Source organism: Strongylocentrotus purpuratus, unplaced genomic scaffold (genome assembly GCF_000002235.5).
Source record: "Strongylocentrotus purpuratus isolate Spur 01 unplaced genomic scaffold, Spur_5.0 spur5_scaffold_14, whole genome shotgun sequence".
Classification (NCBI taxonomy): domain Eukaryota; kingdom Metazoa; phylum Echinodermata; class Echinoidea; order Camarodonta; family Strongylocentrotidae; genus Strongylocentrotus; species Strongylocentrotus purpuratus.
This window is the reverse complement of record NW_022145599.1, coordinates 1,299,401-1,322,369: the sequence shown is the minus strand read 5'-3', so window position 1 is coordinate 1,322,369 and position 22,969 is coordinate 1,299,401. Positions and strand designations below refer to the sequence as shown.

At 36.1% G+C, this 22,969-nt stretch overlaps 1 protein-coding gene across 1 annotated transcript; it reads left to right on the top strand.

Annotated features, from left to right (window-relative positions):
* The first annotated feature begins 1,812 nt into the window (after nt 1–1,812).
* LOC115918611 (5-hydroxytryptamine receptor 7-like) lies at nt 1,813–21,914 on the top strand. Its single transcript, XM_030984918.1, has 5 exons — nt 1,813–2,332; nt 4,658–4,801; nt 18,143–18,496; nt 18,956–19,265; nt 21,539–21,914. The coding sequence occupies exons 1-5, from the start codon at nt 2,096–2,098 to the stop codon at nt 21,802–21,804; spliced, it is 1,311 nt and encodes a 436-aa protein (XP_030840778.1). The 5' UTR covers nt 1,813–2,095; the 3' UTR covers nt 21,805–21,914.
* Nucleotides 21,915–22,969: the final 1,055 nt, after the last annotated feature.

The window sequence follows — 22,969 nt, the reverse complement described above, 5'->3', positions numbered from 1 at the left end:
TATCATTTATCTATCACCATAACCATATACATCATCGTTGGTTTACAACATTTTGAAAATGAACGATATATAGATGAAAGATAAAAGAGCAAGGATGGAGGTAGAAAATCATGAAGATTGGAGAAAGATGATGAGAGGGATATTGCTCAGATATTGGTACCTCGTTCGTTTGATCAAAGTGCACTGGGCTGCCGAGCTAGAATTCAAAGTGCTGCTGAACAAACCATAACAATCTTGCATTTGACTGAACTCAGCTAATAGACAAATAATTGCATCCTGATTAACACAATCATAATAAGATCTTCAGTGGCATATTAAGATATTGATAAACAGGAGGGGCAGAATCTTCATGGGGGTGAGAGGGCGTAATTCAATTTATACAGCTCCGCCTGTAGCAGACCCATACCAATTCAAATTCAAATGGGGTTCAATATGGGCAGCCCCTCTTATCGTTACATCGTCGCAACCTGAATGCTTACACTGGCCTCTAGAAAAGAGGGGCGGGGCTACGCCAGCTTTTCCTCATCCTGGATACGCCACTAATCTTCTTCAATCGATTTCATTCCAATTAGCGTGATAAGATCAGAAACTCTATATATCACTACCCATGCCTACATGTTTGTTTTCATTGTATACTCGTAGTTCTGTATCCCACATTAACTCCTCAGGAGTCCATTAATTTTACTCCAAGTTTCAATCAGGCGTGGGAACAGATGCTTATTGATAAGGATGAAACCATACTCGGTTTGTTCTAAGATCAATATCCTATCTTCGTGATGATGCTGCTTATATAACAATAATAATGTTCAATTCTATATAGCGCATATTACATAATGTCTCTACGCGCTTAGATACGAAAGAGAGTGTGACAGAGAGAGAGGGGGAGGGAGATAGAGATAGAGAGAGAGAGAGAGAGAGATAGAGAGAGAGAGAGAGAGAGAGAGAAGAGGAAAGACACGAAAAATATTGAGCTTTCATCGTTTATGACATATAATTATCAAATCAATTAGCAAATTTACATTTTTACTTTATGATTTAAGCCTGGCATATGATCGAAACAGTTATGTTTTTAGGTTGGATTTAAAATGATGTAATGAAGGACAACATTTAAGAGACTCTGGGAGATTGTTCCATAGTTCTGGTTAGACATAGCTAGGTTTCTAAAAACACGGTGCCGATATCTGTTCCGCTTTGAATGCTGCTACTGTTGCTAGAAGACATCTGCAATTCTATAGAGTAAAATCACCTTGTCAGTTTATCCGAAACAGCTTCTTTACAGCGCATCTATTACAATGATTACCAGGTCCTCTGTTAAGTGTGTAGTCTGGTAGTTGTTTTTTAGTTTCATTAATTGGTTTTACACTATGACTTCCTGAATCCTGAAACGGGATACCCAAACAAAACCGAACCAGGAAATATACACGGAAATATGATGATACAAAAGCTATCAAAGCACAATCATCTTGTTCTTAATGATAACTAAATAATTTTCTCTCGAAGAAAATTAACTGTATAAGGAGCGTTGCGGTAAGACAGTGATACAATTATGTAGACTTTATATTAAAAAGGACTATTTATGCTTGATAAACCAACTGTTTGGTTTTATTTATTGGATTCGCACTGTCTATGACTTCATGGATCCTGAAAAGTGATACCCAATGAAAACCGAGACCCTAACCAGCAAATATACAGGGAAATGTGATACAAAGGCTCTCAAAGCCAGTGATGAAATTATGCAAGACTTTGTATTAAAAAAGACCATTTATGCTTGATATACCATTAGAAAAAATAGTTTTGGCGGGAACTCAGATGAGCTTATAGTAACTATGACATCGCGTCCATGTATGAAGAACGTCATTCGCGAAATAGATTCTGCCTTGACAGGACGTGTAGAGAGAGACAGTGCGATGGTAAAGACATTAAATTCTTCTTCGACGCCTGCACAGCATCAAGTTATTTCAAAATCCGCATTCCTGAATTCAATACTAGTTGCTTCAAGAGGGAAATCAAATAATTGCATCATTAGTTTTGACTGATTGAATCTTCGATTACACGAAACAGATTATAGGCAGCACATCGGTGTTTTGGGGTAAAAATGTCGACGATTCTAACTCCTCCATCCGACATGGAGCTAAACACAAGTTTTACGACGATGATGGGAGACTTCGAAGATGTCGAGAATGCTTCGATGTCGCCATACGATCGAGGTCTGAGTGTTGATCACGCCCCGTCATCAGCTGTAGCCATCATTGAGGGAATCACTATGGTACTCATTTTTGTTGGGGCGCTCTTTGCAAATCTGATGGCAATGACCACTATTCTGACGGATAAAGTGAGTCATTTTTTAAAAATCTTCTTAAATCTATTTCTTATCATAAGAATATTGACTAAATTCTAATTTCATACATTTTAATTTTTAGGTTGGCATAATCGTGACTTTAAAAAGTATTTTAAGGATAATTGATAATTAGTTTGAGGAATAATTTAAGACTTCAAATTCTGTTATATACTGATTACCTTGTTTTGGGCTATGACGCAAAATCAATGAAAGCTAGCTGTTAAAAAAAATCTCAGACAAACTGGAAAACTATGATTGCTTGCATTTATTCATTTCTCTGTCTGCGCGTTTTCCATAAATTAAAAAGAGAAAATTATAGTATTTTAAAATTATCTCTTTTCATCTCACAAAAGCGACTGTTTCTGGGGTTTAGCGTATTTACACGTTTATTTTTGTATTCCAAAACTTTTAACTTAATGGTAGATCATTGATAAAGAATTTAGCTACTGCTATTTTGGTTGAAAACGTTGAATATTGCACAACTTCTCAAACAATACTCGCTTGAAATCCACCAGGTTGACCAAGTTGACTATAAAAGAGTATACAGATAGTAAACAGGAACATGCTGCTTTGCATGATGGCTATTAAAGTGCTATGGAGTGAATGTCATTTAATATTTGTCTAAGAATACATTTCACTTTGCAAGAGAGTGAGAGAGAGAGAAAGAGAGAGAGAGAGAGAGAGAAGTCTTATAAATTGATTAGCGGTTTCTTTTCCACCAGTACTTGTCAAACTGTATAATGTACACATTTGCTTATACAATGTGATACCCAGTACACAAAAGGCAATCAAATCTAACCACAGTTAATTTGATTTGAAAGCCTGCACTTGGACATTTTTTTTTTTAGAGTTCTGATGATCAGAACAATGACGTGCTTTAAATATGCGTGTTCTGAGAGCTTCTGTTCAAGCCTTTCCCATCGCAATTTTAGTATCAATATTCAAGAAGGCTTGTCATCAGTGGCGTAGACAGGTTCGTACACCTGGGGGGATGACTCAGGGGCGGATCTAGCTTTTTGCTAAGGGGGGGGGGGGGGTGACCAAAATAATGACGATGCGGAGCATCGTCCACGAGCCGCGAAGCGGCGACCCGATTTTTTTTGGGGTGTTTATTTGAACCCCGTAAGTGATGTTTTCCTGGCATCTATTAACACAATGGAGACCATAAAAAGCAGTGCATGATAACGTCTTTTTAAATCAAGTAACAGTTAAATACACAGTTATATCCAGAGTTATCATGTGTTTGGTTAAGTTACCAGATGAGTTGAATATCTTTTCACAATATTTGCACTTGAAAGGGTTTCTCTCCAGCGTGCGTTCTTTTTTCTTTCTTTTTTTTCTTTCTTTTTTTTCCTTTTTTTTCTTTTCTTTTTTTTCCCCTTTTTTTTTGTTTTGTTTGTTTTTTGGACCGCCCAAGGGGGGGGGGGGGTTAAACCCCCTAAACCCCCCCCCCCCGTAGATCCGCGCCTGTTTAATCTTGTGGTTATCTTGTGGTTTCCAAACCACAAGATAACCACAAAATACTTGTAAGATTTTCTTTTTTTTACCGTCTGAATTGGCTTTGACCGTGTGAATGCGGCTAATAACAATAAACACAATTACAATAATGATGAGGATTATTATTATCATCATCATAATTATTATTATTGTTAATATTATAATTGTTATCATTATTATTATTACTATTATTATCATCATTATGACTTATTAAGTAAGCAAATATCATTCCCCAAAACCTGGGGGGGGGGGGGATGATTGTACATGCCATCCCCCCCACCTTGTGAGGTGGGGGGATGCATCCCCCTCATCCCCCCCCCCCCCCCCGTTGTCTACGCCCCTGCTTGTCATTATCGGGGTTTTCCCTGGCCCTGGATTTATTTCTATGAGTGCAGGAGTATACTCCACATCCTAAGATCTCATACATTTAAGCCTGCGGGTGGGGCTCCATTTTTTTTTAGGAAGATGGAGTAAATATCAACTAACCTTTTTAGGGTTTTTCAGACATTAAAATGGAGCGAATTTCGTTTCCAGGCCGCCCTTTTGGCATCCGTTTACTTTCCATCGGGGGTTTCTCTGGCCCTGGACCTTCTTCTCTGAATGCAAGAGTATACCCCCTACATCCTAAGGCAATTTTCTGCCCGATTCGATACGTTTAAACCTGCAATGAATTAGTATGGACAATGATAATTATTACTAGTGGAGTAGCCAGGTGGCTTGAATACTCCTGCCCCCTAAACGCGTGTTAACCGCAAGAGCCCCAATTGGCATTTTTTTTAAAGTGCAAAATGATTGAAAATTACCTGAATGTTTGACTTGCAGGTATTGAGAAAGAACTTTCACAACCTCCTGATTCTGAATCTAATTATCGTGGATCTGGGCGTAACCATAACGAGTATGAGCTTCTCTATCTGGTCTATCTATGATGACGGTTACCTGCTATTGCATAGTGATATCCTATGTTCGGTAAGTATCTCCATTGATCTCTATTTGATTTTGATTGATTTTGATTTATTTATTTCTGTTTCATTTTCTTTCTTTTTTTGCATTTTTACAAATATATAACAAACAAATATTGCAAATTTACACATGACAAAAGAATATATGTAGAATAAAGTGAGGCTGGCTGTAACTAATCGAAAACATCAAACAGGAGGGTGGACAAAATAAGCAAAACTCGATAGTATGACTACCCTCAAAAGATACATAATAATACAAATATGGAGGAACAAAATATTGGTAAAAGGGAAAAAAGACAGAAAAAAGAAGAAGAAAAAAAGAATGGGGGGATGCACATCAATATTCACAGACTTATGTGGTAGTTGGATTTCAATTAAAAGATTTTTTTTTTAATGCAAATTTGAATATTGAGTGGCCAACTTGGGATATAATAGAATGAGAAGATTCGCGAGGTTCGGACAATAATCTATCATTGGAATGAAACAGCGATCCACTTCTACAAATAAATTGTATTTACAAGGAAGACAAGTTTTAGAAGATGACATAAAGACAATGCAGTATTTTTTATTCATTGTCTAAGAATGGATAAGATTTTGATTTGAGTGCATGGTAATCATAGTAATCTATCTTTAACAACATCTCTGTCAGGATCCGGTTCTTGTAATTTTCTTGCAAGACCATATCTCAATTTCACTCTCTCTCTCTCTCTCTCTCTCTCTCTCTCTCTCTCTCTCTCTCTCTCTCTCCTCTCTCTCTCTCTCTCTCTCTCTCTCTCTCTCCTCTCCCCCTCTCTCTCTCTCTCTCTCTCTCTCACCCATATCCCTCTTGCCCAACTCTCGTCTCCTCTCTGTCTTTTCCCTTTCTTTGTTCAATATGACTCACAATTCCTAAATATGCACATGATACAGCACACACACAAACAACAACTGTGGCGAGTAAATTATGTAATATTAATACCAATCTTTGTAACAGCCAAAATCTAGTTTCAATTCCTTTTATTTTGCAATGTTTGGCCAGTTGGCAAAAGGAAACAAATGTTTTCAACAAAAACTGATTGTTTTTTCTCTCTTCAAATTCACACGAATGTCTATGTTTGGTTTTCTGCATCTGTCTAAATTGAATTTAGAAATATGAGATTGATATGGGTAAGATGAGATATGTAAAGGGAAGGACAATTGAAACAGTAACGTAGAGGGAAATATTTGTAAAATGAAGCATATAATGTATATAATGTTACAAACGTGACGAGACATACACGCATGTCTAATCATTTTCTTCTGTTTTGATATGCTTGTTTCTATGACAATTAAAATAAAACAGGGAAGTAATAAATACTGAGCCGTAGTTTTTTTCGAATGAAATTTTATCAGAAATTCCCGTTTGTGAGTGAAGTCATATCCATGGTCAACATCAATTTATTTCCTCAAAAGGGAATAACCTTAAAGGTAAAACAAAGTTTTGGTATGGGGTCAGGAATTTGGTTCAAATGAACATGTTGGACGCATATGCGGTCCTACAATATTCAGTTATCGTTGTCGCGGATGAAATCGAGTCTAAAGTTATGAAATTGTAAATAATAAACTCTTTATGTTGTATAACTCCCTCTCAAGGTCAAGATTATAAATTAAGCTATAAAACAATGTTTTCTTGACTAGAATCTACCGATTAGTTTATCCCGTTCGGAAATTATATATCACAACTACATATTCTGAGATTTTCATGGTCGCAGCTACCATTGTACGGCCGTATGCGCTATTTGAACTTTTTCAAAATTTACCGGGAGCACCGGTAAATTTTTATATTCAAGTTTTCTCGAAAGCAGAAGTGTTTTAGGGGCTAAATTTTCTAGAGCTTATAATACATCCACAGAGGCATCCAAATATATCAAAATTGTAAAGAATCACTATCCACCCAATTTTCAAAATTTCCCAAAACTTTGTATTACCTTTAATCACTGAACAAATATCAGTCTATACCTGCCGTGTAATGTATATACCCAATACATATGGTCTGCTCAATCATGTCGTTGTGATTGTTCGCATTTGTCCACTTTGTCAATAGGCTTTTGAAATATACAGATTCCTCGCATGTATATGAGGAACTATCAATGGCAGAAAACAGAATTGTATAGTCCTTGAGTTCCAAAGAACAAAAGAAAGAAAGACGTACTTATCGGTCTTTACGTGTATTATCATGATCATCAATACCATAAAACAGACAAGCGCTATGCTTTTATCTATTGTCACTATCCTTTTGAAATATACTGATTAAACTCTGAAAGTAACTCATCACATGCAAGGGGAACAAAGCGGGGGATTTCAATAGCTATATCTCAGAAAATGAGGGTTAAATCGATACTTCTATATTATGTTTTCAGATGCACACGATGCGACAAAATATTGTTTCATACTCACTGCATCGATTGTTACATTTTATAGGCATGCATGCTCGCTTTAGAACACGAAAATTAGTGGCATCGACGCTCTCTTTCTCTCCTTCCCCTCCCCCTCTCTCTCTCCCATCTCTCTCCTTTCTATTTCTGATTGTCGATGTTCCTTATTTTCCGCGTATCTATCCCACCTCGTCTTTTCTCTCTACTAACTGTCTTCTTTGTCTCTCCTAAAAAAGAGAAAATGAGGAACGAGAAAAACTGAAGAAAGAAAGAAGTAGAGAGTTACAGACAAAGGGTGACGGACAGACAGAGAAATGGGAGAGACAGGGGAGGGAGAGAGAGAGAGAGAGAGAGCGGGAGAAATGGAAAGAAAGCGAGGGCGAAGAGAGAGAGAGAGAGAGAGATAACAGACAGAAGCCTATGAGAGGGACAGAGAAAAGGGGAGAGAAACAGCAAGAAAGAGAATGACAGAGAGAAAAAAATAGAATCAGAGAAAAGAAAGAGGGAGAGAGAGATGGAGAGAATTAGAAAGAAAGAGAGAGACCGAGGGGGGGAAAGAGGAGAAAGAGAGAGAGAGAGAGAGAGAGAGAGAGCGGAGAAAGAGAGAGGGAGAGAGAGAGAGAGAGCGGAGAGAGAGAGAGAGAGAGAGAGAGAAAGGAAGAGGGAGGAAGGGGAGGAGGAGAGGGAGAGAGAGAGATGAGATATATTTTACTAATGAGTTTGATCAGGTTTAGCTATACTAATAAGATGCATCATCTCGTCTCCATTTCGATGACTTCTCTCCCTTTCATCATTCTGTGACAGGCATTGTGCATAATCTGATATTCGATAGGTCTTCTATTGTATAGAGTCAAAAGGACTGAGTAAAGTTTACTAATCGACCCAAATTGTACATGTTACAAAACAATCGCCACTTGAAGTACAGGTGTTTATACATAATGTCTGTCTGGATACGAATGAAACAAACTATCCGTTTACCTGTTTCAGTATTGCTATTCGATTCAACAGTCATATCTCAGAGATAATACAATGCTATGTTAAACGTCCGAAAGTCGTGTTTGATGTTAGTCACAGTCCAATAGAGAAATATAATCAATCCGAACACTAGGCAAATATGACTATTACGAACACTGCAATATTAGCTTTATGATTGTATTCACTCAATTCACTTTAGTAAGAATAATATGATGACTAAAGCTGTAAAGGAGAGCTCTACATTCAAAAGAAGAAGAAAAAAAAACGTGTAGTTGAATGGAATCCCTTATCTATACGGTAGAGATGTGTATGATTCAGGAATGCTGTTCTTCCAGCGTTATTCATTCGCTAATCGCTAATACAGGAAATTAACTCTTAAAAGGGAAGATATATCGTAAGTGTAAATGACTATCATACTATGGTGAGACAACTTAAGAATCTAGGATGTGAGCCGCACTTCCTTTAAACAAAGAGTATAAAGTAACTTCAGCATTATATCAGTTACAACCGCAAGGTAATTCGTCATTTTATCCTGGTTGTGTTGTTTGATTACCATAAAAACATCCATCTAAGGTCATTTTGTGTTCGTCTTTACATAAAATTATACCTTGAAATACGGACCTGTATATGGATTAAAGGATACTATGACGTGCTAGAACGTGAAACGTGACAAAGTCTTACTGGTATCTCATTGACTATTTATAAGAGTCCCTTTCAAAGATGTATAGTTGTTTGAAAAGGTTCATAGAAGAAACCAATTCTCAATGATTAGCACTTCTGTAGGAATTTGCTTAGAAATTTTAAAGTCCGAGTTTAACTGTCATACAAAGCTTGTCTCAGTGACCTACATAGATTACTGTATTTGTATTTATTACAAAACTTCATTCACATGGTATATGAATATTTTGTTTTACAAAATATAGGCATAATAATTATTACAAATATGGAAGGGAAAAAAGATCATATAGATACATGGAAACAATATTAATAGTTGTAAAAGTATGTATTTATGCATTAGAATAGATAAATTGAATAGAAAATGAAAAAGGGTAAATCATATCAAATCTTTTGTGTTGATAATTTACCTACTTGTGTATTGCATTAGTTATGGCGTACGATATATTGGTAAATATGATTGCAATAATTATAACAGAAATTGTAATTTAACTTACTTTGAGTACAGTTCGAATGATCAGAATCTCATTCTCTGATTGTTGCTATAATTGTACGGATTCCGGTCAGTGAAAGACGATTGTCTTACTTTTCTCACCGTTTATTAACAGCAAAAAAAAACACATCTAATTATATATTGCAATTTTTCAACAAACTGACTTGCAGTTAGATTTTATGATAGTGTGCGGTAGATTTCCTGTTGATTTAATAAACATTTTAATTCATGGATTGAGCGTTATGAAAACTCAATTATATTCTTTCAGCCCAAATCAGGCAAGTCAAAAACTGTCATCTTGCGATGATCATATTTTTCATGCACCAAATTCTGGATTCAGATGTAAAAACAAGGAGCTTGATAAACAATGCAGTCTTGCATTTCTTCTTATATTCCCATGAAGAACGTACAGTGTAAGGTTGATATTTCGTATTTCGTATAAAGGAGTCTGTTCCGCCATGAAAAAGAAATTATCCTAAATGTATTTGCTTGTGCCGCTTCATTTGATAATATTCCATCTCTTCTTTTTACAAACTACCTTTCCCGTTTCAATGAAAATAATATCATTAAATCACATTCCCTTGATTTGACAAGGCTGTTGGCAAAGCTATTGACATCCGTTTGCCTTCAAACACATTTATGTACTTTTCTACCTCTCTCTCTATATATCTGTCTCTCTTTTTTCCTCTCTCTATCTCTCTCTCTCTCTCTCTCTCTCTCCCTCTCCCTCTCTCCCCCTCTTTTTCTCTCCCTCTCTCTGTTTATTTTGCTTCCCTCTTTTTTTCTCTCTCTCGACTATCTCTCTTCTTCCTATCCCCCCTCTTATTCTCTGCTGCATGTGTGTTGGCCTGTCTCTTGGTCTTATTGCATGACTAATATTTGAGTTCTTTAAAACTAATCCTGAGCTCTGACAAGCTGATCTTATGCAAGATAATATGGCGTAGATTACAATGGATTGATTATTCATGCAGTCGAAGAGTTGTTTGGACCAAAAATATAATAAACGAAAATAGTTAAAAATAAACATTTACATACTTTATTTAACTGCATTGACGTTAAGCTCGACTCGTATGATAACGCGTGTTATTATTTTTTGTTTACACCTGTACCCTTTTCATCATTATTGATAATTTGCTTTGGCCCATTCACTCTTAACTGTCAGTCTTGAATGGGTTGTACAATTAGATAATAATTGTTTACAAAATGAGAGACAGAAAAAATATATGTAATGAATAAATGTATGAATTGTGGTTTGAGTTTCAAGGCTGAATAAAACCGAACTGACTGATATTTTTAGAGCATGCCCCGTATCTATTTTCTTTTCTAGGTATAATAATTCAAAGAATAGATTTGTAAATTTTCATGGTAGAAATGATCAGCACATTTCAAACACATGGATACGATGAAGAGAGATGGAAAAAGAGAAATAGGATGAGGGGAAAGGGAAAGGAGTCTAGAGCGAAATGTTTAAAATATCAGGGTTTTCTGAAATATCATCGATACAAATGATGTTACGTATGAGTGCAAAGATACTCTATGTTGAAGGAAAAAAAATTCAGCTTATGTATTACATACTAGTAACATATAGCTCACATGTATGCAGCTCCATGAATTCATCTGCAAAAAGCTTTACATTACCATTCTCCCGGGCACTCTTTTTTTTAATAACCAAGGCAACACGAATGTACCTTTTGATTACTCGACCTTCTTAACTATATCAGGTGGATTCTATGTTGTCAAAAGAGGGTAAACGGGTAAGAAAAACATTTTCAGACAGAGAGAGAGAGAGAGGCAGCCCTGGAAACCTGCCAATGTAGGCCACATGACCGTAGTCTGCAGGCACATACCCTAATTTGACACTGTATCAACAAATCATTGAGCCTTGAGAGAAGTCTAGCCCAGCTAGTGTCAGGAGCAGCTACAGTACATGGCCTATGGTAGTCTTATAGTGCAGACTCACTTTTACGACTGACCAGGGTTTGTGCTTGCAGACTAAGGCTGCGTTCATGCTTAAATTTTGAAGGCAGAATGAGCGATCTGAAACGCTCATCGTAAACGCTCATCGTGATCGCAGTTCCACGATGTAGTGTTCATGCTTACTTCTCTGGCTCCCCAGGCAATTCTGCGTGTGTGGCCTTAATTGGTCTTCCAGCTGGATTCGCAAACCTTCACTGTGCATGCTACGTAGACCCACTAGAGGTCAGTGCGTTGACCTCATTTAAACGCGTTTACAAATTGTAAACGCATCTTTTTGTGAGTTTACGATCGGCGATCGTGATCGCCGTTTTTCGGTGATTCTACAAAAGTGAGCATGAACGCAAGCGTGTTTTAAACTAAACGCGCAAGCATGAACGCGCCCTAACATGACCGTGTGCAGGGTTAACAACATGTATATGACAAGCATAACGAAAACCCCTTGTATATGACCAGGTTTGCACAAGACCGCTAATTACGATGTACCAAACAGACATCTAGTTTGTTCGCTATTGAAAAAAATACTTTCAATTCACGAAGGATAAGAGATTAATTATTCAAAAATAGCGAGCGCGCTAAAAGGTTGTCGTTGGTGAGTTATCTCCCCGAATCATGACTTGTATGCATCGGTTGTTTAATCTCCCGCTCGTTCGGTTTTGGATTTTATGATTAATACATTTATCAGTTCTACACTGAAAGATGCTCACATAAATTATTTACTGAGCGAGGTAGAGAAAGTAAAATGTGGTATTCCCCGAGAGGGCTGAGAACATACGATCGTAAAAGATCTAATATACATGTGAAAATGAGCAGCCCAGAAAAAGATAGGCTTCAAGGGTGGACGTACTATTAATTAATGAAGTTTGCTTAACATTTAACAATTGCTTAAATCTATTCCACAATCATATATAAAGAGATCGTTTGAAATAAGAGAGAAGAGAGGGCTGGGGGAATTAAAGAAGAGAGGTAGGAATGGAAAAAAGAAGACAGCAAAGAAGATCCGGGAAACGTATATGAGGGAGATAAAGGGAGAGAGGGAGAGAGGTGTAAGACAATGGTGAGGATGAGAGTGCAATAAGGCCGGTAAAAAGTACAACTTTGAAATTTTTAGAGAATTTTGAATATTGGTTGTAGATCCAAAAGTTACAAGTAAATGTTACGTTTTCATTTATGGGTTATGGATAATATATTTGTAAATTGATAGGTACTAAGTACTAAAATAACATTTTAATAATTCATGAAATATGGTCATTTTTAGTTTTTCTGGTAATAATAATGCGATAAGTATGTTTTCAATCATAAATATACAGTTATATACCTTTTCATAACTCTACAGCTCATCTACATCATCACTATGAGGATAAGTTTACATGTTAATGTGTACAAAGCGCGTGATCACTACTGTGAATTCAGCGAGTCAATTAAGTAGGGAACTGGACTGTTGCGAAATCGTCGGTTTTACATTTTAACTATTCTCTAGTATTTGATTTGCGTAGATTTCTTATGTTCTTACAAGGAGGTATGTGGTAAGATACCTTCTCATTTGAAATCGGTTTCTCAGCAAAATTCAAACACGGCTCCTTCCTCGTTGGGGTGGGTAGGGTAGTGACATGCAGGGGCGTAGACAACGGGGGGATGAGGGGGATGGCATGTACAATCACCCCCCCCCCCCAGGTTTTGGGGAATGATATTTGCTTACTTAATAAGTCATAATGATGATAATAATAGTAATAATAATAATGATAACAATTATAATATTAATAATAATAATAACTATGATGATGATAATAATAATCCTCATCATTATTGTAATTGTGTTTATTGTTATTAGCCGCATTCACACGGTGAAAGCCAATTCAGACGGTAAAAAAAAGAAAATCTTACAAGTATTTTGTGGTTATCTTGTGGTTTGGAAACCACAAGATAACCACAAGATTAATCGCGCATATTAGCAACTGTTAATCAAGCTGTTTTGTTACTTTTGGTATGGGAATGAAGCAACAACTTTTTTCTTTTCATCGAGACTACTTTTCAGGCACGAACCTAGTACTAGCAATACCTTCTCATATATGATATGTTTTATATTTATTTATTTATTTATTAGTTTATATTATAGTATTAATGACTGCTTTGAGAGAAATAGTTGTTTTATTACGCTCAAGGGAAGGTTAGAATTGTGCTATTCCCCGAGGCTTGCCGAGGGGAATAGCCCAATTGTAACCTTCCCGAGAGCGTATGAAAACAACTATTTCTCGAATATTAAAGCAGTCATTAATACTTTTATATGCCGAAAAAAAATAGACTAAAAAATGACGAATTAAAAATATTTATCATTTTTGTCGAAGACGGGATTCGAACTCTTGCGTACAACAAGAGATGTTCCGATAACCAACGCTTAGACCACTCGGCTATGGCCCACCGTTAACATGCTTGGCAGTTTTCTCCAATATATACATTAAAATGGATTGAAACCGGCTTCGCGTGTGATGAATGCTTCGCAAAAGCTCCATATACGGACTCTTCTTTTACTTTTGCAATGCATATTGGCACGAACTTAGATCAAGATCTATCGGCAGATGTTGTTTTTTTGTTTTTGGAAGTTTATTTTCGTCTTCATGTCAACAATGCAAGATAAAATTGTCGGTAAGATCGATCGAGATTCAATTGTATTGAAATTACCGACCAATCCTTCGCACACATACGGCATCCTCCATCGCTCAAACCATTTTTTAACATGTAAACCTATGGGGTAACCATGGAGGCTGACCAACTATTTTTAATAACCATGGTTATTAAAAATATTGAAATGTTTTAAGCATGGTTACCGAGAATTTTACAGGAACAGTTGAAGTTTATGAATGCAATTCGACCAATCAGATGGCTGGATTTCTTAAGTGAGGTATATAACAGATTATATTACAGGTATATGATATTTATACATATAAATATATATATATATATATATACATTATATGCATATATTTATTTATTTATTTATATATTTATATACACGTTATTTTCTCAAGTCGGTTTTTATTGAAATACATGTGTGGTCTGGCCCACTCGTGTTATAGGCATTATACATTGTGTGCAAAATGCATCAGCGCAATCTAAAACAGAATAGAAAATGAATTTGATACAACAGTATACATAATAATTCGTGACAGAGAGTACCATACTACTATCTTTATAACAAGTATTATTCAAACAAACATATATAATTATGTATAATCATGAATTGTTTAACTTCATGCTCCCACTATATGACTATTGTTACACTAATACTGATATCAGGACTGACTGGTATACATTAGTTTGTTGTTAAGCTTGCAGCAGCTACATCTTTTCTGTATTGTTAACTATTTATTTATTTTTGTTTTATCTAAGATGCACTTTGTTTTGTATTCATTTAAAGTATGTTGATTGATGCATGAAGACATAAGTTTGAAATGTTTAAAGAAGTTTGTTTCATGTTAAGTGCAGTGTGAATTTACCCTGTCTTGAAATGCGAGATAAAAGGAACCTATTAGTATTAGCATTATTATTTGTATTAGTATTATTTTTTATTATTATTATTATTATTATTATTATTATTATTATTATTATTATTATTATTATTATTATTATTATTATTATTACTATTACTATAATTAAGACTGACATAAAATAGAAGTAAATAATGCCCTAATTTGAAACGATGCAATGCCGTTATGGTTCCGATTTCTTCACAAACTTACAAAGCAGTATTGTTACTCCATGGATCATAGTAATACTGTTTATGTTTTTTGTATCTGTATGTTAATGAGCCGCCAGCCAATATCCATCTATGGATACTATGCCTGTTTCTTTGAGGTAAAAAAAAGCATAGTATGTACGTATTCATTATGCTTTATAATGAACAGACATATTGTTCAAAGTTTAATCGTTATTTGTTTGTTGTTTATGTGTTCTATTCACAAATGGCCACAGAGGCTGTTTTCATTCATAACCACATACCCCTATCAAGACAACAAAGACTATACCTGCGTGTACACAGTTGACATTGGTTTTTTTTTCTGAAGAGGTGTAACAGCAAAATTCACAGAGATAAATAAATACGTAGTGTGGTTCAATATGCAATACTATGTGTCAGTCCAGTCTGTATTCGTATGCCACGGTGTGTAGATCTTGTCGATGTATGTCTGTCCATTCAAGGCGTAGTATGTGTGTGTGTGTGTGTGAGTATGTGTGTGTGTGTGCGTGCACGCTTGTGTTATTTTACCTCATTAAGTATGCATATTCAGATTGCACGATTTCAAGTTCAAAATTACAAAAGCTCCCTACTGTGGGAGGGGGACACCCCCCTCCCACACCCTCCCCCCGCTCGGTCGATTCGCTCTCTCGCTCGGGCGCTTCGCGCCCTCACTAGCGTTGGCAGCCCAGTCATCCCCCAAGTGTACGAACCTGTCTACGCCACTGGTGACATGCAAACAAAAAAGCATTTATCAGTTGTAAAAACGTCAAACTGTGACTATTGATATCCTAGTATCCATTACCACTTCAACATTCAGTTACCAGTCAAAAATTGACTTTCGATATGTAAAAAAAACAGAGAAGAAACCTCATTAAGATAAACAATTTCTCTTTGTTTCTGTTTTTTGCTCAATAAGCAAATCAAGTGGTAGGAAAGCGAAAGTTTGAATATACAAATTAAGTACCATGAGGTTAGTTGCGTCAGCATGTTAACTCATTAAGATAAACAATTTCTCTTTGTTTCTGTTTTTTGCTCAATAGCAAATCAAGTGGTAGGAAAGCGAAAGTTTGAATATACAAATTAAGTACCATGAGGTTAGTTGCGTCAGCATGTTAACTCATTTGATGTTCAATGTTTTTTTCCGGACTGATACGTGCGAATCTGACTGACACTAATTGCATTATAAAACAGGCCCATAATTTTATGAGTAGCTAAGGGGATGGGTTGCCAAAGGAGCGAAAGAAAGGGAGAGAGAGAGTAAAGGCAATATTACAAAGAATATGATTACGACGCATTCACACCCTTCCTTTACCCGATGACCTAGTTCCTTTGCATTGCATCTCAAGTGTAATTCTGGTGTGCCCCCCCCCCCATGCTGAATTTACGCTTTACGCATTGGATTACGCCTTCGTTCGACTTCAAAGTCATTCACAGAATATCAACATAAGTGTATCTCTAAAATAAAACGGATGTGAACCGTCCGGTCTGAAATGTTTTCGTTGTTTTGAAAATTTGCTGGCAATTTCCTTGAAGAGAGAAAAGAGGGGAAAATCAGGAAAAAAACGTAGCCGCCTTGACCATGATGATAAAGCCACACTCTGAATGGCCGTGATAATACAAGGATGTGATCCGGGTGTTTTCACCCCCGGATATTAATACGTGGGCAAGGTCAGGCAAACACATCCGGTAGACCTACTAGGGTGCCAACGCTTTGTCATGATATAGTGGTATTATATATGGTGGTCATATTTGCTATATTTGTTATATATCAAATAAAAATCATCAAAAGCCCTTTGTCAGTCAACTTTTCCTATACATAGTTACTTTTTTCATAATGAAAAAGAGGGGGAGAGGGGGAACAGGGGGAGAAAGAGAGTGATAGAGAGAAAGGGAGAGAGGGAGAGAGAGAGAGGGAGAGAGGGGGGAGGGGAGAGAGGGAGAGAGAGAGAGAGAGAATGAATGGTATGCACAGCCAATTTACTAAATTATCTCTTTTAAAATAAGCTTGTTCAAAATAGAAGGTAGCAATTATTGAGAGCGATTGTCTGGGACAATATTAAATTAAATACTTTATACGCCCTCGTTAAACGTTTGGTAATGACATGATCAGAACTGATTTAACAAAGGATGTATGTCTATCGTGATATTTTATGATAGGAATAATTCTATATCTCATTAATTTGTTTGATTGATATCCCCGTGCCTCCATATTTACGTCGAACGGATATTGCTTGCTTCTCATTTTCATTTCTTTCAATTATGTATAATGACAAATACACACACCATTGGCGACTCTATATAATCAAGCAATTATACAAATGAAGATTAATCATGAGAGAATCGATGTGCATATAGATTTAATTAATGATTCCTACGGAAACGCTTTGTTTTTCTTCTAATTTAGACAGCAATGTTGATTATTGTTCAATGATGTATGGACAGAGATTGTATGCCTTATACGTTGGTATGAATGCATAATACAACTATGCAGGATTCCTGTTTTCATACAATAGGGAAACCAACTAAATATAGTAAAAATGCATATCAATTTGAGTTATACAGTCAAAGCTGCTTTAGTGACCACCTGTCTACAGGGACCACTTTTCCTGTCTCCCTAGGGTGGTCTTTATAGACAGGTTTCACTGTATAACACAAATTCAATATATATCTATATCTCTATCTCTCTCTTTTTTTCTCGCTCAATCTGTCTATCTCTCTTTTTCGCTCAATCAATCAATAAATCTATCTATTTATCCATTATATCTCTGCTTCCCAGGTGTCACATGCATATTCACTTTTTTACATAATATCAGTGAAGGGATGTTCCTTTGTCTACCTGAGGAACTGTATATTTTGTCCGCTTTCTTTGTATGTCATGTTCATAGTATCTCCCTCCTATCTCTCCCTCTATCCCTCCAACCCTCCCTTCCTTAGTCCTATTTTCTCCTGTTGTACTTCTCCCCTTTCTTTATCCCTCATACATCCTAGCGCACTTGAATCATTCCGAATGTTTTTATGTCTCTCCACCTGTCGTTCACATTATATTTATGATGTACAATCACCTTTATTTATGTAACTCTTTAAATCAATTTTATATCATGATAGATCAATGGTTTCGGCGCCGTTCTTTTCACCTTCGCCAACTTCACGACGATCCTGGCCATCTCTCTGGACCGCTACCTGACCATAGTGTGGTCCACCAGGTTCCCTCCTACCAAGTGTCGTGCCATTGGTTTCATCATCTTCTGTTGGTTTCTACCCATCCTCAATGTCCTTCCTCCAGCCTTTGAGTTCCTCTCCGATTTTAATTACCATCCTGACACACATCACTGCTCACCTAAGTGGGAGGATTGTCTCTATTTCATCATCTGGTTTACTTTCATCTTTGGTGTAACTGTTCCTATCATGGCCTTTTCATACATTGCTGTTATCTGGACTATCAGACGACAGGAACTTCAGGTAGGAATTTGAATCAAAGATATTTTACACCTGATTTTCAAAAATGAAAAGAACAATAAACAAATAACCGTATATTTTAAGAGTAATCGAACATGTAAAGTCATAACTATTTTCTTATTCCCCGTCTGTTTGACTTATTCATGTATGATACCAATGGCAACATGAGAGTTTTAGAATTACGGTATAACTGCTAAATTACATAGTTTTGAAGTACGTTACTACGATAATACCCCATTCTTTAAACAGCATTTTACAAACTTTGTGCATTTGCTACTTTCAGATGATATACTCGCTGCTAGGAAATTTTTGCGGTATTGATTCAGCTCGTCGTACTGAAATGCTCGTGGTAGACATACCTTGGTGCTATTATGTACTTTTATATCAATACAATGTGATTTGTGTGAAACGAGAATCAAATCAGAGTCATTCTGATTAATTTCTTCATCCTTTTCCTATCAGCTAAGGTCTCATGCTGCTTTCAAGAAAGGCAAAAACAGCAACAGCAAGCAGACGAGTGACGGCGGAGTGATCAATGTTTCGATGGACATCGTAAGCAATGATCAACCAGAAGGCTCCTCCGCTGATTGGCCCAAGTCTTCGGACGATATCGGAACTACTGATTATGACGTCACAGAAGACGAGGGGGCGAGTGGTGGAGTTGGGATAAAGGATCACGTGATCGCCAAGCCACAGAGAAAGAAGAAGAAAAGGCAGCAGCTACTCTCCAAGCTAGACAAACTCAGTGCGGACAAACGGGTAGCATTGACAGGTATAAATATGTTAGCTTCTTTTGTGTGTGGAAAAAGTATATACATGGGAATCCAAATTTTGAGGTGTGTTGACTTTGGTCTGGAATTACTTTTGAATTACCCCTCCAATAATTATGTCGATATAATATGTTGGCATATTCACATCATTCGTAATCTAGTGCGAATATAATTAGTATCATTCTTCTTACTGTATAAGCCAAATAAATGTTCCCTAAATAATGAACATCAGATCCCTCAAAGTATTTATGTGGTTATATATTTAGAAAATTCGTCACCCCAAATCACTGACTATAGTAACTTTCTACTTTCATCACGTTCACATCCCTGTCTATCATGGAGTTCCTTAAACTCCTTTATATGTATATCGTGTTAAATCTTCATTAGCTCTTCTGTCTTCCACTTAAATTCTTCCACCATCTTTTTTCTATACGTACTCATTATACTATCCGTTACTCTTCCCCTTACTCCTTCCTCTCCTTGTTCTTTTCTTCTTGTTGTTATTCTTCTTCTTCTTCTTCCTATTCTTCTTCTTAATTTTATTTAATTGTCTTCATATTTTACACCCATTCTGCTGTTTACGTCCCTTTAAAGGTACTATGTCCCTTTTGCAGCCAACCTCAAATTTTGTAGAACTTTTTATCTGTAAAATTTAAACGTTAGCAGTGTCCTAATATTCAAATTATGCAAGGAAACCCGTTTACTTGCTAGACTTCACTGTCAGACACTATTGAGTGATTGACTTTTTTTTTGGGGGGGGGGGTAATAACATACATAAAATGAGCTGTAAAGGGTACATGAGCATTTGTCTACATCAATAACCCACTTCTTGTGATGGCCAAAATTAAACTGAATGAATCTTTTCGCAGCATAAAACGTATGACCATTCGATACAATGGTCTGAAAATCAGGACTTTTACTTATTGGCTCTATAGCTCCTAAGTCGATTTGACAACTAATAGTCGTTATTTTCTCACTTGAAGACATTTTCAAGTCCCACTTTTTTTAGGGAAGTTCTCAATTAGTATTATCTTTCAAATGCCATCGGAATTTAACCTTTTCATTTTTTTGGCCTGTAAATGAGACATAGTGCCTTTAACACGTGTTTACATACCGTTGTAATATCTTCAATGTTCGTAGCGCGTAACGAAAGCGCATCCCCTTGAAATAGGTCATAAAAAGCACATACATTTCTTAAAATAAATTTCCTTTATTAATTTCTCGAGCATGTATGATTAAATCGACATGTCCAGTCCTGTACATGTGTAGTGACATCGAATCATTTACAGGGTAGTGTAATGACAAAGTGCAATGTCTGTCCAATCTAAGGATTTAAAGGTCGTAAAAACAGCGAAACCTATGGTATATCAAGTATCTCTCTCATTCCTCCCATTTCCTATACATTCATCCACTTTAGACATTACCCCCTCCTCCCTTGAAATAAAAAACTGCATTCTCATCTGATAGTTTATTTACACAATCATCCAATAACTGTGTAAAAGAACAATTTCTCATTTTGCAATGCATACAAGATGAACCGCTTCAGTCTTCAGTGCATCTTTTATACCTATTTTAAAGAATTTACTCCTTGTTATATTATGTGGAGAAGTCCTGTTAATGACAGATACAATATTGTTATCTTTTTGATCTCTTATTTACTCTCATCGCACTTGACCCATCAATGATTGATTAACTCGATTTAGGACAGCTCTCTCTCGGAATTCGTTACATTTTATTTGACTATTAAGTATCTCATTTGCTACCCAGATACTCAACGGACCTCATATAATGAATACCTTAACCTCGTTTCATCATTCATAAATTTGCATTCATCGCTTTCCATTGTGTGTGTGAAAAAAGAAGATATTTAGCATTAAATTTCTTTATCTCTCTTTCTCTGTCATATTTCATTTTATATTGGCCCATAATAACTGTTAACATTTTGTATACATGTACAACCATGTTTTTTGTAGGTTCCAATCGTGATAAAAAAATGTAATCAAACAAAGTACATGCATCTGTCTAAACCATACATGAATGCTCATCAATTCTCAATATAGCAATTAGGGGATATTTGGTTCTCCAATTTGTATAATTTTCAATTTAGATGTATTGAAATATAAACTATGTGCAATCCATTATCAATGTGTATTTGGTAATGTATGTCGATGTTATTATCTATTACTGATAAATCTAACCGTATGCATTTTTGCGTTGGACCCCTGCTTTTGACCTTGCCTTATACTAGTTCTATTGAATGCTTTCCCCATTCCAGGTATTCTTCTAGTGATGACAACCATCGTTTGTTGGACACCATACTTCATCATTCATTCTTGTTTCATACCAATCAATCCATCTCATTGGTTAGGCGTGGTTAGTATGTGGTTAGGTTATTCAAACTCGTTGCTCGATCCGCTCGTTTATTCGTTCATGAATCGACGCGTGCGCGCTAGATATCGCGCGCTGATTGGTTATCGCATTGACTGGAAGTCCTTACGCAGCCGATTGGCTAGTATCTTTCGGAGGGGCGGAGCACAGTGATAAACAAACGAGCATTAGGCATTTAAATACAAAAGATGTTGTATTGCCCTTTGCGACCGACCCCAAAATCTTGAAATCTACGGTCGGCTTTTTAAAAACCATTTCAAGCATTCAAAACTGAGAAATATCAGCCCAAAGAGGGAGTTTCAAAAAATAATAAAAAATTCCGACCGACCGACCCATGGTTTGGCACCTAAAGGGCAATACAACATTTTTAAATATTTTTGTTTAAGCCTTATGGAGCAGGACGGGACTGCTAGTGTGTTTCTCACATTATTTTCTTTGTGAATAATCATACTGGTAATCAACACCAGGCCTTTGTTTATTTTGATAACCTCTCTTGATGTTATGTATATTATCCAGATAATCCAATGTACTATTCAGACTTAATGACCCTTATTACCATTTGTAAAATATAAAATAAGACTTTGTCAACCCTCCTGTTTGATGTTTTCGAATAGTTATTTTATTCGACATTAAATTCTTTTGAAATGTGTAAAATTTGTTTTGTTTGTTATATATTTGTAAAAATGCAAAAGAAAAAGAAAATCTAAAAATAAAGAAAAAAAAAGAAGAAAAAAAATCAAATCAAATCAAATGTTAATACATGTATTTGCATTTTGTACCACGTTTTATAAGTATTCTCAGGTTTGAAAATCGTAAAAAATCTACTAGTTCTGTTAAGACAAAACAGTTTGAAAACGAATCTGAACTACAGAAAGTCGTTGTATGTTGTTGCGATTGTACATGTGTCAATATCAAAAGAAAAAGGAAATAGAATATCTAGTACGATTAGATAGCCGCGATTGAATGCAGATACAGGCATATGTAAATCATCGTTCCTTAGCTCTATGATATTTAACAAAGAATGATTCTATATTTGGACTGAAGAATACGAATATTGACTAAATGAATTCTGCTATTGTCTGATGACCCAATTCATAGAAGACCATTTGTATCCAAAACGCATTGAGACATGCTCGCGTGGTACATTAGGGTTCGATTAAGGGAAGAACTAGATCAATTATGCCATTAACTCGGCCATCACCAATGGTAAGTGTTATCATGATGGTTTCGAATTTAGGGCAATGGTCAATTTAGATCAAAGTTTGAGACATATATATAAAAAAAGAGATTATTTTCTCTACCACACTTTCAAGGATGT

What these genes read in the sequence shown, in the direction of transcription:
- LOC115918611 (XM_030984918.1), top strand. Translation starts at nt 2,096, where the DNA reads ATGTCGACGATTCTAACTCCTCCATCCGACATGGAGCTAAACACAAGT. An exon ending in CCACTATTCTGACGGATAAA is followed by an intron (nt 2,333 to 4,657) that starts GTGAGTCATTTT and finishes TTTGACTTGCAG; the next exon opens with GTATTGAGAAAGAACTTTCA. An exon ending in CAAACGGGTAGCATTGACAG is followed by an intron (nt 19,266 to 21,538) that starts GTATAAATATGT and finishes TCCCCATTCCAG; the next exon opens with GTATTCTTCTAGTGATGACA.